The 17,827-nt window shown below is 43.2% G+C and overlaps 1 protein-coding gene across 1 annotated transcript in view; it reads left to right on the forward strand.

The window, feature by feature from the left end:
- The first annotated feature begins 1,055 nt into the window (after positions 1–1,055).
- LOC147663491 (guanine nucleotide-binding protein G(i) subunit alpha-2-like) overlaps positions 1,056–17,827 on the forward strand; it is an 87,169-nt gene continuing 70,397 nt past the window's right edge. Inside the window, exon 1 of the mRNA XM_086950411.1 lies at positions 1,056–2,440. Within this exon, the coding sequence (XP_086806537.1) occupies positions 2,169–2,440 (272 nt within the window). The 5' untranslated portion in view covers positions 1,056–2,168. The remainder of the gene's footprint in view (positions 2,441–17,827) is intronic.

Consider the following 17,827-nt stretch of genomic DNA (forward strand, 5'->3'; position numbering starts at 1 on the left):
CCCCCATTCTACCAGAGTGACAGCAGCTACTACTGCATTGGAACGTGGTGTTCCCCTGAAGGACATCTGTCAGGCAGCCATGTGGGCCTCGCTGCACACTTTTACTAAGCATTATTGCCTTGATAGTCCAGACCGGAGAGACTGCTTCTTTGGCCGTTCTGTTCTCTGTGACTTTCTGGTGTGATCTTGGTTCACAGACCCACCACCCGGGTTGGTATTGCTGGGGTATATATTCTAAGGTAAGGAATCTATCACTTACGTGTTTCTTTCAGATGAACAAGTTACTTACCTTCGGTAATGATATATCTGTAAGAAACATTAGTTAGTGATAGGTTCCTTACCGCCCCACCCATCCTCCCCGTTCTGCGAACTGATTTTTAGGGTAAGGTCATCCCTTTCAGGGCCCTAGTTTCAATGGACCAGTGGTCAGTATCTTGCATGGCTCTGCGCTCCTGGCACGAAAAGTTGTGTCCAGAACTGACGTCTGTGCACGTGGGCACGTCTAAGTAGCTCCAGCGATGTCATCTCATCGACTACGACGTCAACGATGTACGTGGAGCCGCACAACGACACCTACCGACGCACTGGGGTACTGCTGACAAAAACTTTCTGGATCCAGTCTGATGCCTGGGGTAATTCTAAGGTAAGGAACAGTGCACCAAAATGGACTAAAAAGTCAATAGCATTCTTCATTAACGCTGAAGAATTTAAGATGATTTCTGCATACTATCTAACAAGCGGCAAGGATCTCTTACAGGGAAGCACTTCAGGTCAGACATCGATTTTGACAGGTCATCACAACTTGTTCATATTCGTAGCTGAATCACTGCACATACATACAATATCACTCCAATCTTTGTTGAACTTGGTAAGACCTTTTTGCAGCAGCATTCCAAGAGACACAGCCTTACATGTTTTCCAAAAGTCTAGTATCATGTTTTCACCTCTATCCCAGATGCTTTGTGAATGCACTCTTTTCACATATACCTGTCACTATATCTTGCATTGAATGTTTAAAGACTGGGGTGTTTGGCAATTCACCTACTATCAATACTGATTCACTAGAAAAGAAGGGGGCTGACGTATCAAGGGTTATTACCCATTCTCTGTGGGTAAATGTGATGGTACATATTGGGAAAGATTCTTATGAAACCTACATGTTTCCTATCAGTGAAAGACTCAAACTTAGCTAAAAAAAATCAAATATGCGTTTGATGTTTCCTGATTCTCTACAGTTTATAAAATAGATAAAAAACGCATAAAACATGCTTCTAACCCCTGTATCTTTAGACCAAAGACCACAAAAGGAAGAAGAAACAATATTTTAGTGACATCCCTACACACCAAAACTCAAGCAGAATACTATCCCAGTCTTTCGTACAGCTACCTTGTATAACAAAGTTACAGTGTATTTGCCCCTTCAGGAAGAAATAAAAATGATTCTTTCACTCTCCTTTTCCTTTCTTTGAATGGAATTTAGTTTGTGGTTGTCCGGTGTTTATATGTTTTCACTAGTGAGGGCTATTTCTCTTCCAGTGGAGTTTTATCAGTTATTATATGTTTAAACCTAAACCCGCACAGCCTAATTATTACCTAACACCCTGGGTTTAGAATGCACTGTAACATTGTGAACAGTTGTTCTGTGGTTTACAGTTATTCGTGGGACCTCCGATATCACCCCACTTTTGCATGTTGGGATTCACTCACCCATACTAATGATACAAACAGTAAAACTACAAGTCCCAGAATGCTAACGGGTTGCCTAAAAATCCAGGACTGAGAGATGTCTCATGTAATGGCATACTGGATATCTATTTCCCCATGAAAGGACAGCTGCTTTCTGATTGTGTATGATTTCACTCTCATTGTAGTTGCTGTCTGGTGTAATGTTGCTCTGCGCATCATCCCCTCGATTGTGTGTGGGTGTTGTAAAGAAGCTTTGACTGGAAAGCTTGCCCAAAAGACAAATGGAATACAGTGCATTTCGTGTGTTGCATTTACTTTGAGTATGCTTATTGGCATTCAAATTTGTATACAGTAGACCACCAAGGCAGGTAAAGAGAACAGTCATTTTGTTTTTGGGAAACAAGATACTAAAAGCCCAAAATGTTTTTAATTATTTCTGGCCCAGGGCTGCTTGCCTCATTGTAGCTATGCATCGAGTATAAATGTCTATCCCAGATTCTCATTACCAACAGAATGTTGGACACTTGTGGGCGACTGTGCTACTTTTGCAGCTCATCCGCCACTTGCTTGTTGGGGCTTCCCTCCGTCATGTGTCCTGCATTAACGTTTTTTGTTTTTTTTGCAGTTACCTGAACGATCTGGAGAGGATAGCCCGAGCGGATTACATCCCTACACAGCAAGATGTTCTGCGGACAAGGGTGAAGACCACCGGCATCGTTGAGACTCACTTCACCTTCAAAGACCTGCACTTCAAGTAGGTGACACGTTGGTGAAAACCTGAATGGCTACTTCTTCTGCAGGCTGTTCCTGCATCAAGAAATACTGCAGTGTGCTATGCAGTTGTGGTTTAATATAGCACATACATTTGTTTGTTTATTGGATGAATGGAAGAAAAACACACATGAACTCAACGTGATCCTCATTGGGCATCTTGTGAATCTTGACCGTAGCTTCGATTATTATGGTGAATACAAACAATGCTTAGGCGTTATTGGCCTACGGCTATTTGTAGTGATTCTATTAAAGAATTTTTAATTGTGAATGTCACACAGGATTGGGGTCGGAATCACCCAGTGTCCTTGAAGTGCCATCTAGGAGGTTGAAGTTTTGAGTACTTCTGCTGCACTACTGCAGCCTCTTATTGGGGACAGAGGTCGTGTCCTTCTTCAGGATAGTTGTCTTGACATGTTTTGCCCATCCGTGCTCTCCCGCTCTTCCGTAACTAAAAAATATACAAGCTTTGTAGGTAAGGCTATGCCGCAACGGGAACATATTTTTTTCAGCAAAGAGTGACAGCTCCTGAGAAAAGGTAGTGGGAGGGGCTACAATGTGGCTTGCGTGAGGTGTTCCCCCGCTAATGCCAGAACACCTCAAAAACTCACTGTTCAGTTCCCCAGCCATTTACTCAGTGGATGTATGCCGGTTTTCTCAAATACTTTGCTTTATTACCTCTGTTATCAGGAGTGTGTGACCCTATCATAAGAACTAGAAAGGGCAGTCAGTAGGTCTGGCCCTTTTAAACTTGTGTTTATTTATTGTTTGCAAACATAGGCAAACGATTTTAAAAGTACTACAAAGTAAAAATTCCACTGTTTTAAAGGTGTTATCCACATTTTCATAAACAAAGGACAATGAACAATCAGAAAAATGAATTTACAAAACATTAGTTAACGCAGTAATAAAGGCCTAGATTGGCCTGCCAGCTTTGGCACCGAAGCCTACTACGTTACGGGCAGATGGGCAGATGTGCACATGTCCATAAGAATAATGCCACCACTCCTAGGGAAGTGAGCCAATGCCAGTTATTGGGTGCCTGCATTGTCATAGTGTGGTGGTTATATATTAGTAGGCATTAACTATATATATTTGCTATTAACCAGTATCATCCTTGCTCCTGATGTTTGCAAAATGTAAGGGCTTGTGACAGTCCTTTTCACCTCCCCCGACTCCCATGATCCTATGGACAAAGTTACAGGTGATGTTGACTCTCCCTCCATGTAAAAAGTATCTCAGGTGGTTCAAAACCATATTGTCTACCGATAATATTCAGACACTCCTTGGCCTCTTTTTCAGGCCTATGGAAATTACTCATGCAGAGTTGCAAGCGCTGACAGTTCACAGTTGCAAGCGCTGACAGTTCACAGTTGCAAGCACTGACAATTCACAGTTGATTTATTCCTTACCAATACTGTTTACTAGACGTTGTAATCTTCACCAGGCTTCCTACCCTGGTTTCCCTTCCTCTCTTGTCTGGATTTGTTTTCCGGTTTTGTTTCTACCTTTGTTTAGGCCTTTCCTACCGCTTGTCAATGCAGACCTCTGGTTCTGAGGTTCGTGGATTGAACAAGGGTCTTGGCAGCAGTGTTACCTACCAGAGTTGAGTATGGGTGTCATACATGATGCCCAGAGGGCATGCTTCAGACTTTAGCTGTTGGCATAAGAGCAAGTTAATGTATGTGGCATGAAGCAAAAAGTGCGAGGACCGATTCACAAACAGCATATACAAAGCCAGCCAGATTGTGACCTTAGAGAGACCGAGTCTTGGTTTTGGGAAAAGCCAGAACTTCATGGCCCTTCTTCTGAAATGCAAGTGCTTGTTGATGCATCTGTTTTTTTAGGCAGATAATTCCATAATTTGCATGTCTGAATGGAGTAGTAATTACTTTCAATGCAAGCTGCATGGTAAGTGGGAACAATAAGCAATGAGGTCAGTCTTGATCTCCGGTTTCTCTTATGCTCCTAAATTCTTGTGTTTCAGTTGTAGAAATCTAGTTCCCAGCCTGTGGATTGCCCTGATTTGCAATACAAAGGGGCTTTACACGATATTCCTTTGGTCACTGGCATTTACTGTAGTGCTTTGAGGACAGGTGTTCTGTATTCAAGTTTGTTTATGTTAAGGACTTACAAGAAGAAGCAGAGGGCAACGCCAGACCACTAAACTGCACCTCACAATAAGTTCAAGGTAGTAGAATACAGTGCACTCCTCTTCCAATACCAGCCGTTGTATGGTTTTACTGCAGAAGCAGACAGAGACTTGATAACGCAAGAGTGGAATCGTGCACCCGAAAACGCACTAATCAAAAAATCCTTCAGTCCATTAGGAAAGTTCCAGCTTTATTCATAATCGTAAAATTCAATCAGTAAAAAACAATCCAGCCAAAGCGTTTCGTTCAAGCAATGGTGAACTTCGTCAGGGCTGTAAATACATATAAAGACTTGACATGAGTACAGACATGCACTACAAAAACATACATATACATACAAAAACATATAAGAGACACTACGACATGATCCTAACAATAAGTACGAGAATCCACACACATACAATAAGCCTTATAAAATGCTTCTCAGACCCCAGTAACAATGACTAATACTTGTGTATTCATTCATGAAGCTTTTGAGGGTCCATATAGGAAAAGTACACTATAAATGACATCAACACTAGTCCACTAACTCATTCATCTGTGAGTTTAAAAATGATTGGTCCATCTTGTTGTTAGTCCTATATATTGCTGCAGTGGATGTCTGAGTGCGTCTCCAACAGGTGGGAACCTTGGAGCTTTGATTTATACGCGGCCTCCCAGCTGCGGGAGATGCACCACCCGGTAATTTGGGGCCACGGAGCTCCGTATCACTGATCCTCAATGTGAAGGCATCCACGGAGGATTGACAAGCCGGAGATGCAAGTGGAGGCCCATTGGTGGGCTTGAAACAGCTCAGACAGCGGCACATAACTGAAGCACACACTACAAGACCCACAAACCAACGCAGACTCATTTGAGGGCTCATATTTTTAAGTGGGAGGTGTGGCTTCTATGCCAAAATGACTGTTGCGCCGCTGAAGAGTGCAATGAGCACGAAACGCGTGAATCGACAGGCATGCTGTAACCTGGATCCGCTCGCCGATCTGGCTTTTACCTCATGAAGGTTTCTGCAGTGGATATCTGAGTGCGTCTTCAACAGGTGGGAACTTTGGGGCTTTGAGATATATATATATATATATATATATATATATATATATATATATATATATATATATATATATATGTGTGTATATGTATATATATATATATATATATATGTATATATATATATAATCTCAGTGCAACAGAGACCCAAAAAAGGGTTTCCCGGCGCCGTGAGTGAACAGCAAAGAGACCGGGAAGAGCTACTGGCCAAAGAGCCAGGTCTTGAGAGATTTGCGTAACATGACATGGTTAGATTGTGTACGGAGGGACAGAGGCAGGGCATTCCTTAAGACAGAACCCCCAAGTAAGAGAAGGAGCGTCCTCTCATACGGGAGAGTCTGGTCCTAGGGACTTGGAATTTTGCAAGTGTGGAACACCGGAGAATGCGCGAAGGGACGTAAAGATGAGCTAGGCGTTGTAAGTAGAGGGGAGATGTAGCATGCTTAATGCTGAACATGTAAGTAAGGGCCTTGAACATAACCTGTTTCTCCACCGAAAGCCAGTGGAGGCTCCCAAGCAGCTGTTTTGGAAACACGGCATAGTAATCTAGCAGCAGAGTTTTGGACTCGCTGTAACTTGCGTGTTACATCCTTGTTAGCGCCCAGATGGAGGATGTTTCCGTAGTCCAGCCTTGAAGTAATGAGGGCCTGGACTACGGTACGCTGGGTATGAGTAGTTAGCATCCACACAATCTTCCTCAACCATTTTAAGATGGTAAAACAGGTAGCGGGAACCTTGGTAACTTGCTGACCCATGGATAGTGAATCGTCGATGATGAAACCAAGATTGCATGCCTATGTTAAGGGTCGCGGGAGCAAACCCATTTCTGGGGGCCAATGTTGATCTTTATCTTCCCCAGAACCAGGACCTCTGTTTTTTCGCCATTAAGTTTTAGGAAGTTGGCATTCATCCTGGTCATAACTTTGCTTAAGCCTGTTTTGAGGATAGACGGCTCGGTGGTCTTACCTGCTGAGAGGGAGAAGATAATTTGGCTGTCGTCGGCGTATGAAAATAGCGACAACCCGGAGTCTTCTACCAATACTGCCAGAGGTCTAACGTAAATGTTAAAAAGCAGGGGGCTGAGAAATGAGCCCTGTGGAACCCCATAAGGCGAAGAGTAGAGTTTAGATTTAGCTGTAGAAGAAAAGACCTGGAAGGTAACGATTGGAAAGAAAGGATGAAAGCCAGTTGAGGGCCGTCCCAGTAACCCCAGATACATTATGAGAGACCGTATCAAAGGCCGCGCTGAGATCCCGCAATACCAGGGCCATTGTTCCGCCTGCATCCAGGTTTTGTCGGAGCATTTCAGTCACACCTAAAAGTGTTGCCTCCGTAGAGAAGCCGGATTGGGAAGGATGTAGAAGCTCATTGGTTTCGATGAACATGGAAAGATGTCCATTGATTTGTCTCTCCAAAGTTTTTGAGAGAGCAGGGAGAAGTGAAATATGACGGTCATTTGAGGGAAGCGCAGGGTCCAGATTAGGTTTTTTTAATAATTGGACGACCATCGCATGTTTCCAATCTGGGGGGAACAAGGGACTCCCTAAGAGAGACGTTAAGAAGGTCAATGATGTAACACAGTGATGGTTGTTCAATTTGCTCTAAGACCGTGACGAGAAGAAAATCGCAGGGGGATCCTGACTTGATTTTATTAAGGAGTTGAGTAAGTGTCACCATGTCCAGGAGTGGCCAGACATCTAGTGTGTGGTCAGGAGCAAGGGTAGTGCATCTTCAGATATTGGGTCGAATAGGACGGGGATTACTGAATGAATAGATGTGGAAGGGAGGGTGGAGCTGGCCAGTGCAGAGTAGATTGTTTCCACTTTGTTTGAAAAGAATTGTGCCAGTTCCTCGCATTTGGTGTTATTTAAGCTGGGAGGTGCTTGATTGGTTGCTGAGCCCGATAATTCTTTAACCATCTTAAATAAGGTTTTTGGGCAGTTTTTAGCCTGGGTGATGGTTGATGAAACAAAGTTGGCTCGAGCAGACTTACAATGGGAATGGTAGGTCCTTCTGGCAGTGAGGTAAACCGTTTTAGCTTCGGGCCCATAAATCCTTCGTCACCGCCGTTCCAAATTTTTAAATTTGGTCTTCTCGCTTTTTAGTTTGTCAGAGAACGAGGGTGCCGGGGGCGATGATTGTTTAGCTTCTTGACGGTAGTGGCAAGGCTGGTGTCTAATGCCGACTGAATCCAGTCATGAAAAGCCACCAGGTCAAGAGCAAAATATTTTTTAAAAATGGGGGCATTAGCAGAGAGAAACCGATTGAAGTTAGCGGTATCAAGGTTCTTCTAGTTTCTGGACAGTTTAGTGCCGCCTTCATGCATGATGTAGGGTAAACGAGGTGCCTCGATACTAAAGCCTACCAAAAAATGATCAGTCCAGCACACTGAGGTTGCTGATGGACAATGTAGAGAAGGTAGGCTCGAGAAAATGGGGTCGAGGAGATGGCCTGCTTTATGGGTGGGTCCGTTGTTATGAAGTAGGATGTTCATAGCAGCAAGATCAGAGATACAAGTATTACTGGTAGTACAAGTGGGGTCCTCTAGCTGAAGATTGAGGTCTCCTAAAATGGTCAAATTGGCTGAGCCGAACAAAAAAGGAGTAACGAGATCAGGGAAATTAATGATCCATGTGCTAGCCGGCCGCGGGGGGGGAGGGGATATGCCAGCATTCCAGAAAAGGTGAATTGAGGGGTCAGGATAAGTTTAAACACTGCCGCTTCACAGCCGGGGACCAGTAGCACATCAAACTTGCAGGTGAAGAATGTTTTTTTAAATAATGGCGATCCCTCAACCTAACCTATCTTCTCTATCTTTCCTGACAATGGCATAGTTGTGTGGAAGGGCTCTGGCTACGTTGGGGCCAGAGGCGCCATTAAGCCGTGTCTCGGTAAGAAAGATGGCGTCTGGGTGTTGGTCCACTAAAAGGTCAAAGATGTCCGCCTAGTGTTTAGGAAGGGAGCGGCAATTAATGTTATAGAAAGAGAAGTTGTTAGAGGTGGTTAACTTGGGTTTATTGTGGCTTTGTTTATGCTGAGGGACAGTGGCGGCATTACCTAATCCTTCTAAGTGCGTATATACTTTTTTTTAAATAAAACCAATCGAAGCAGTCTGGTACCCCACAAAACGTTGACCAGTGTATAGGTCTAAAGAAGTGAGGTGAGTCAAGGAAGTACCTCATGTAAGCAACACCAGGGGAGCTGCTGGTAGGTACTCATCAGTTAGCTCACTTTGTTATCATTGGCACTTTCCTGACCCAAAAGGAAACAAAACCCAACTCCCAATTACGTGAAGCTGAAGAGAAGCAATGTGTCAAAAATAAAGTGATATTAAGTTAAACACTGAAGAGCCCTGTTACATGCAGGAGGCCAATTATGCTACTCCTATTAGGTTAAAATTGAGTTACAGAAACACAAAACACCTGTCTTTAATTTTCATTGTGTCTGTACTCCTTAAAAACAACAATATCATGTTTAGACCATTTTAACTTGAACTGCCGACATATTTCATTGCCAATAACGTTGAGGCAATTTCATCAGGGCACGGGACCCAGTTCCACCTCGAGGATGCACCGGACCAGGTAGTTGCCAGGGGAGTCCTACCAACAAGCCACCGATAAAAGTCACAGAAGGCAAACAACCCCAAACGCCGCTGGCCTGGCATCCGCGTCTTCCCTGCAACCTGCTTCACATAATTGGGAGTTGGGTTTCATTTCCTTTTGTGTCAGGAAAGTGTCAATGATGACACAGGGAGCTAACTGGTGAGTACCTACTAGCCACTCTCCCAATGTTGCTTATGTGAGGTCCTCACTTTTTTAGACCTATACACTGGTAAAGGTTTTGTAGTTACCGGCCTGCTTTGATTGTTTTAACTTAAAAAAAGACACATATACGGCGGGTATATGACTAGAGAGCAAGCCCTGTCCCACTCGGAACTAAATGGTGCGACTCTCCCTCACAAATGGGTCTTAGATTTGTAATATGTATCCAGGTTTTTGTATGTTGACATTATTCAATGGAGCGCGCCCTTGCCTAGTTGCGAAGTTGTTTGTTCCTTGCAGTTTGGCAGTTGATTTTCTTGTGTGTTCAATGTAGAGTCTATATGCATAATGCAATCTTTGCATCGCAAAGGCTAGGGCTGCATCTCTCAGACGTGAGAGCCCTAAGTAGGTGTAGATACATTGTGTAATTCTCACGCTTGTCACTTTGTTCACTTGGGACTGAATCAAGACTTTAGAGTCTGCAATCACTCCACAGTGGCTTTTATTTCAGTCAGTGTTAGATGGCTGCCCCTTTTCCTATTATTAAAAGTATATTGGGTTATTGGTTTATCATGATCCTCATGTGAGTATTTCTGTTCCCCAGTCAGTAGGCATTCTTAGAGTCTTAAAGGTTTTAATTGTGAGGAAGTTTTGGGTGTTACTGTTATCTGAGTGTCATCAGTGTCAATCTAGCAGTTGAGGGTGAAAGAGTTCACCGGTTCATGAAGAGGGATAAGTAGATGTTGCAGAGTAATGGTGTGATAGTAGAAGCCCCAAGGACACCTCCTAAACTGATGGAGAGTGAAGAATTAAAAGGCGATAAGGAGAAAATGTGGTTACGGTCTTTTATAAAGGGTTGTACACTGCATTCCAGTCATAAAGGCTTTGCCCTATTAGCAGGTTGTCAACTGTGCTGATGGTAGTTGACAGGATAAGTAGCAGTAGAACAGCAACCACATTGTTGTTGACCGTCTTGAAGGTCATACTAAATGAAGATTGGTGGTTATTGTGCGTTTCTTCAAGGTCTGAAACAATTCTGTCCATTTTGTTCAAGAAGGTTGATGTCTGTCCGAAGGCTACCTTTTCAATGAGTTTATCTAAGAAAGCGAACCTAAGCTCTGGTCTGTAATCAGTTGGTTCAGCCCATTAACTCTTTGTTCCTTTAGAAAGGGTTTAATATATTCTGTTTTAAGTCCACTTGGAAATTCACCAGTTGATAGGAAGAGTCAGTGAGCATCCTCTGATATTGACAGCAGAGCATTCAAGAAAGAATGATTTGAAGATGTGTGGCAGGCAAGGATCTGCTGTAGAGCCAGCTGCATTTGAAGCTTTAATTCGTTCACAAGTATATTTTACTTTTAGAAGTTGAATGAGCAGAGTATTGGTTGAGTGCGCAGAGTAGCCTGATTTGTTGAGAGAACCTCTCCGAGAACTCTGCTTGCTTTATGGAGGAAGTAGGCTTTGAAAGCGGTATCTTTCCTTACTAAGTAAATTGCTAAGAGATAATGCAATGCCTGAGCTTGTTTAACCTTTATTGGAGTGCTGGTATGGTTATAAATTCATCAGTGGTTCTGAACAAATCTTTGGTTGGGCATGTAGCCTCTGGGTAGTGTTGTGCCTGGTTGGACCACTTGGCTTCTTAATGACTATCCTGCGTATTACGTTTTACCTTTGCAGACACTTGTCATTGCCGGAGTTCAATGTTTCCTCTGGAGTTTTTTTGAGCGATATGATTTCTGTACTTTTGTATCTGAATTGGACCAACCAGCTATTTTTCTTTTGGGTCACAGATGCATGTTTTTTAGATGGGCATGTGAGATGGAGCTGCATTCAGCCCCATAAGCCATTTGCACAGCGTCATGCCGCCCCTGGCGTGCATGTTAATTTCGAAGGTTTTTTACCCATTTTTCAGTAGTAATCCTGATTTTTATTCTAGTTTTGTCACTTTTCCTTAATCATTTTCATTTTCATGTTATTTTGTCCAAATCCACGAAACAGATTATTATGCCAATTTTCAGTTTTCTTCTATTCTAACAGTGCCGATCCTGGCCTCTTGAAAGAATATGAATGATGCAGTGTTCATCACAGGCAGTTTTTTATTCAACATAAAACCCAATGCATTTCGGGCCCTTTTAGGGCCCTTCTTCGGGGGTCACTACAATTGATAATAAAAAAATCAACATTAGCACCAATATTTTACGAGTACATGTATACAAAATTTCATAAGTAATGCGCTTTTTCTAAGTCATTTGTTATTCACATATTGCATCTTACTTTACATATCCTCCCTTTTAATCTACCCAAAGTGCACCCATCGTTGGATTGTAACTATCGCCCACAGTGGCTCTCCATTCCTATATCACTTTTTACACTTCCCAGGTGGTCCCAATCACTACGTCTCACTTTCCTGTGCCCTTCCCCCAACCCTCCTGTTAGCTGTAGAGCATCCCTCTCTCAACCCGTGCTGACTGCCAAATTACCGCTAATGTGAAGGTTTTGAAACTTGTAAAACAGGCATATTTTTTGTCATTTTTAAATGCTCTCGTGGTGTTTAAGCGGCAAAGTTACTTGTTTCCTATTATTTACTTGTAAAGTCAAACAACTTGTCTTCCACGCAACGCTCTTCCGTACCTGCTGTGATCAAGCTTTAAAAGCTGCAGTCCGCTCCTTTCTTCCTCAAGCTGTAATCCCTTGTCTGTTGCCACCTTTCTCTTAAATCACACTGCCAGAGGAATCTCCCTCCCAGTCACGTGTGCGTTACCAATCCCCACCCCATTGTGCCTTTCCATCATTTCCAACTACATGTCCCAAGATGCATGTCCCTAGTTAGGCGCTGTGTCGTTTCGTATTGCATTAGTCAATGATCATTTATTAAAAACAATGTCTCAATTCTGTGTTCTGTATCCACATTGCTTCGTGCTTGTTCCGTACTGCTTGAGATGAACCATGTTCTTCCGTCGTGTTAGGTGGATTTTTAAGTTCTTTTTTCATCTTACTTTTCCTTATCCAATCTTTAAGTGCGGGTGCATTCCTTTGGGGTGGGGCCGTAGTATGAATGTCAAATAGATGAGGGGATGCACACCCAAATTCTTTTTCCTTTTTGTTCTTCAGGTGATTCAGCCTTTGTGAAGTTCGCGTGCAGAACGGTTATTCTGGCCTGCCCCTTTGCCATTTAGAAAGATCAACATGTGAGATGGAGCTGCATTCAGCCCCATAAGCCATTTGCACAGCGTCATGCCGCCCCTGGCGTGCATGTTAATTTCGAAGGTTTTTTAACCATTTTTCAGTAGTAATCCTGATTTTTATTCTAGTTTTGTCACTTTTCCTTAATCATTTTCATTTTCATGTTATTTTGTCCAAATCCACGAAACAGATTATTATGCCAATTTTCAGTTTTCTTCTATTCTAACAGTGCCGATCCTGGCCTCTTGAAAGAATATGAATGATGCAGTGTTCATCACAGGCAGTTTTTTATTCAACATAATCTGTTTCGTGGATTTGGACAAAATAACATGAAAATGATTAAGGAAAAGTGACAAAACTAGAATAAAAATCAGGATTACTACTGAAAAATGGTTAAAAAACCTTCGAAATTAACATGCACGCCAGGGGCGGCATGACGCTGTGCAAATGGCTTATGGGGCTGAATGCAGCTCCATCTCACATGTTGATCTTTCTAAATGGCAAAGGGGCAGGCCAGAATAACCATTCTGCACGCGAACTTCACAAAGGCTGAATCACCTGAAGAACAAAAAGGAAAAAGAATTTGGGTGTGCATCCCCTCATCTATTTGTTTTTTAGATGGGCCATGCAGTGAAAAGCTCTATTAATAATTTGTGGAAGTGCTTAACGGACATTTCTATGCAGTGCATGGAGAAGTATTCTTTAACTAAATTGACATTGAATTGCTTCCAGGTTGTGGCAGTTATGTTTCTGTTCAAATCTACAGGTTGTTTGGTTGTCAAGGAGATAATCTGAGAAAAGTGAACAATGTGATGATTGCTTCATGCAATAGGTCTATTTTCAGTGCCGATATTAAGCTTGTTGAGGAAAATATAGCGTCAAAGATTTAGCCAGTTGAGTGGGTGAGACTGGTGGTCAATTGGTGGAAGACCGCTTCTTCAGTGCTGGAGAGAAGGCAGATTGGTCGTAAAGTATTAGGTTGCCAAACTAGATTTTGAAGTCCCTTATTATACACAGATTTTGTGTTTCATAGTGACAGGAGCTATTCATTCTAGTATAGCATCTGTGATAGCAACATTGTGTATTGCAGAACCTATACAACGTGAAGCATCTTCACCTAGCCAAGTTTCGGTGTTGAAGAGGAGTTCAACTTGAAATCTGCCAGTAGTTCATAGATGCAATTTCTGTTTTTGCCCAGGTAACTCACATTAATTAACATGCATAGAGGGTGGTTAATGTCAAATGTGGGCTTGTGGATATTGGTTGCTTAAGTCCTGTTATGCTAGACAAACAAATGATGGACAGAATGCTGAATAAATCATACATTCAACCCCAGTCAAGAGATCTGGGTTAAATCAATCGTTCTTTTGCTCACCATGGCACCCCAGTTTAGGCCCAACCATATTCAAATCAGTTTTGACCCTGTGCCTCATGGGAACAGTCCAGACCGAACTACCAAGCCAGGTCCTCCCTGGACCGGAAACGAGCATCCTGGGACCGGTTTCTGGGTTTTACCCTTCATCAACCAGGCTAGCTTGAATCCAGTGGCACAGTGAGCAAGGGACCCACGTCTGGGCATACCCATCCCACTTAGGGTGAAAAGTGCTACGCAAACAAATAATGGACGGAATGCTGAATAAAACATACATTCACCCCCTGTCAAGAGATCCGAGTTAAATCCATCGTTCTTTTTCTCACTATGCCACCCCCAGTTTAGACCCAGCCATATGCAAACCAGTCTTGACCCTGTGCCTCATGGGAACAGTTCAGACCGAACTGCCAAGCCAGGTCCTCCCTGGACTGGAAAGAAGCATCCTGGGACCGGTTTCTGGGTATTACCCTTTATCAGCCATGCTAGCTTGAATCCAGTGGCACAGAGAGCAAGGGACCCACGTTTGGGCATCCCACAATGGAAGGCCCAGATCTCTGAACTGGGGTGAATGTATGACATTGTTCTGCATTCTGTCCATCAATTGTTATTTTTGCATTTGTCACCCTGAGTGGGACGGGTATGCCCAGACGTGGGTCCCGTGCTCTCCATGCCACTGGAGTCAAGCTATAATGGCTCAAACCCTGAAACCGGTCCGAGGATGCTTGTTTCCAGTCCAGGGAGGAGCTGGCCTGGCAGTTCAGGCTGGACTGTTCCCATTGGGTGCAGGGTCAAGACTGATTTGCATATGGCTGGTTCCAAACTGGAATGGCTTGGTGAGCAAAAAACAATGGATTTAGACACAGATCTCTGTACTGGGGTGAATGTATGAAGTTGTTATGTATTCAGTCAATCAGTTGTTCTTTTTGCATAAGTCCTGTTGTGGACTGGATTTCTGACAGATGAGGGCTTTATTATTGCAGTCTATATTTAGCTCTTTGTAGCCATGTCTCTAGCTAGGTGAAACAGTAAAACAATCAATCAAACAGGATTTTTAGAGCGCTGGTAATCACGCCCAAGGGTTTCCAGGTGCTGAGATCCATGCTGCTTAGGTGGAATCAGTTGAACACCCAGGTCTCGAGTCCGTTTCTGATTTCCAAGATGAGAGGTGTTGTGTTGCTTACTTCTGTACTGTTCCTTTAACCACACACATTCTTTCCTATGTCATTGCTGAATGTAGAACCTTGCATATGTCATCTTGATGTGCATCCTTTGTAAGAGTCAGTTATCCATTGATGCTGATCTATGCTGGATTAATTGTACTGTGCTCTTCGATTAAACAAGCTTCTACCTTAACCATCCTTGGATTCATCTTCATTTCACTGGCGACGGGATTCGAAGAGCAGAACCCACGTGGATACCTAATCTAATTTAAAAATTTTAACTTGGTTTACCTCATCTTACTCAGAAGGACTTTAAACAACTCTTGGACTTGGTAAATATACAAAGAATTATTATTATCTACTTTTGGATCAAACTTAAGGTGCTTGAGCATCGTGCATTTTTTAATAAATATGAGCTGTTATGGGCGGAAGCAAAAACAAGAAGATTGACATTAACCTTCCATCGTAATTTAAACTATGCGCTTTACTGAAGTAAACTATGCGTTTTACTGAAATGTGTGATCGAAATTAGAGAACTGAGCTCTTTACCGTTTTTTAGTAAAGAAGTTTGCTTGCCTTAAGCGTTTTGCCGTTATTTTCATTACGCTTTACAACCCGCTTCTCAGCTCGCTCCAAGGCTCGCACCATTTCCAAAAGTAAACAATCCATTTGGTCGGTGACGAAGTCGACGCAGTGCTATTCCACTCCTACAACGTTCCGCTTTGAATTCTGGGAGTTGCGTGTGACGTAATACGTCACAGCGTCATAGCGGCCATCTTGGTAAAACCCGAAGTCACGGACACATTCGTTTTAGGATCGAGTGAATTCTTTAGCGCTTGAAGGAATAAAAAGACAAATTGAATTATTTTAACAGCGGATTACCATTAACGGTGATTCGCACACCTTGTCTTACCTTATCAGCGCGTTACCATCGACGGTGACTCGCACACCTTTGGATTTGGAGAGAAGATTAAACAATTCAACAGCGAGTTACCATTAACGGTGATTCGCACACCTTCTCCTGTCTTATCAGCGCGTTGCCATCGACGAAAAAAAAAAAAGAGAGAAAAGAAGAGGATTAATCTTCATTTCAAGAGGTTAAGGACCGGTAGTGGAGGGTGAGGCCACTCTAGGACTTTGAGGCGAGGGAGGCAGAGGTCATGTGTTTGGAGGGTTGGTGGAAACTCAGGCGGTGGTTGATGTGGTCTCAGTCCCATCATGGCACGGCCCCTTGTCTAGCTATGAGGAGGCTAAGAGTAGCAGAAAGAGACACAAGTCCGGGTTGATAATTCATGGCACGCCCCTGGTGCGGGTCGCAGATAACACATTAATTTCGTTAACATTTCATCCTACTGTGGCGCTTGAATTCTAAATACTAAATACACCGTTCAATGTTCTTTACTACCGCATTATTTATTTTGGCTCTTGCCTGTCTCTACCACAAACTCGAGAGATAACCAAACTCCATTGCTCATCCCAGACCCTCCAATACCCAATCCAATGAACGTCACACGGCGACGCTGATTACCGAACGTCACATGGCGACGTTGATTACCGCAACACGTCACGCCTGAAAGCGGCTGACGCTGCTGCTGTCTGTTTCACTTGAAGTCGCCATGGAGACGCGTTGTACGGCTGCGCAGCTCCAATCGGGCATGGTATCAGATAATGAGACGCAGCGTCCTGCAGCGATGATCTGCTCACGGGGACAGTTACAATATGGTCACTGACGTGTTGTCTATTTAATAATGTTTCTGCTGTAAATTCAGTGGCATATTGCTAGAGACTGCAGCGAGCGAGAAACGGCGTGCAGCACTTTAACATTGCACGTAGCACTTCTAACATTGCACACGCTTGACATGCCACAGAATCGCGTATCTGCTGCCTGCACATTGTTCATCGCATGAAACCCGAGAATTTCATTTCATGTATCGCCGATGGGGGATACAGTAAGGCATCTGCACAGCTCGAAATAAATGCTCATATAATCCCTGCCTATATTGGGCGCGAAAACTCCCAGGAGTTTGCAGTGTTTCGCGCCCTTTTTACTGACATGGTGCTAATAAAAAAATAATGATGTGTGGGAACAATTTTTACACCCTGGTCATATAAGTAATTAACTTATTTGCATGTTTTGCGTTTGTAGTTGCCACCAATAACTAATATGTGAGCAAGTGCAATTAATGCTCAACTCTGAATCATCACTGATTTAAACTAAGTTTAAAAACCAATTGGTCTGGCTGAAATTTTCTTTTATAACTGGACCAATTGTATTTGCCAAAGCCACCACATTTGTATTTCTGTTGGGGCTAGGTGGCAGGAGCAGGGCACACTGAAACGTCTCAGTGGTCCGGCAACCTAATCTGATCGTGAGGGACACTGATGTGACGTTCCTTTTAAAGCTTTTAATGCAGTGGTGTCCCAGTTAAAAATAGCATTGAACCCTGTTTTCGCACTACTGCATAGGGTCTGAATGGCCCCCATAAATGAGTTTACATATTTTGGTGTGCAGGTGGGTAAAACATAAACATTCATTGCTGTACCAGTCCCTTGGCGATAGTCTCTGACCAAAAGGTTTTCTTTCCCCCATACATTCCATGAGATTAAAAGCAATGTATAACTCTTCCCATCACACAAGCCTTCCTGTATTCCAGGCACAAAAGCCCCTGTATTCCTGGGCCAGCCTTCTGAGCTGTC

The sequence above is a fragment of the Lissotriton vulgaris genome, unplaced genomic scaffold, assembly GCF_964263255.1.
Source record: "Lissotriton vulgaris unplaced genomic scaffold, aLisVul1.2 SCAFFOLD_3435, whole genome shotgun sequence".
NCBI classification, from domain to species: domain Eukaryota; kingdom Metazoa; phylum Chordata; class Amphibia; order Caudata; family Salamandridae; genus Lissotriton; species Lissotriton vulgaris.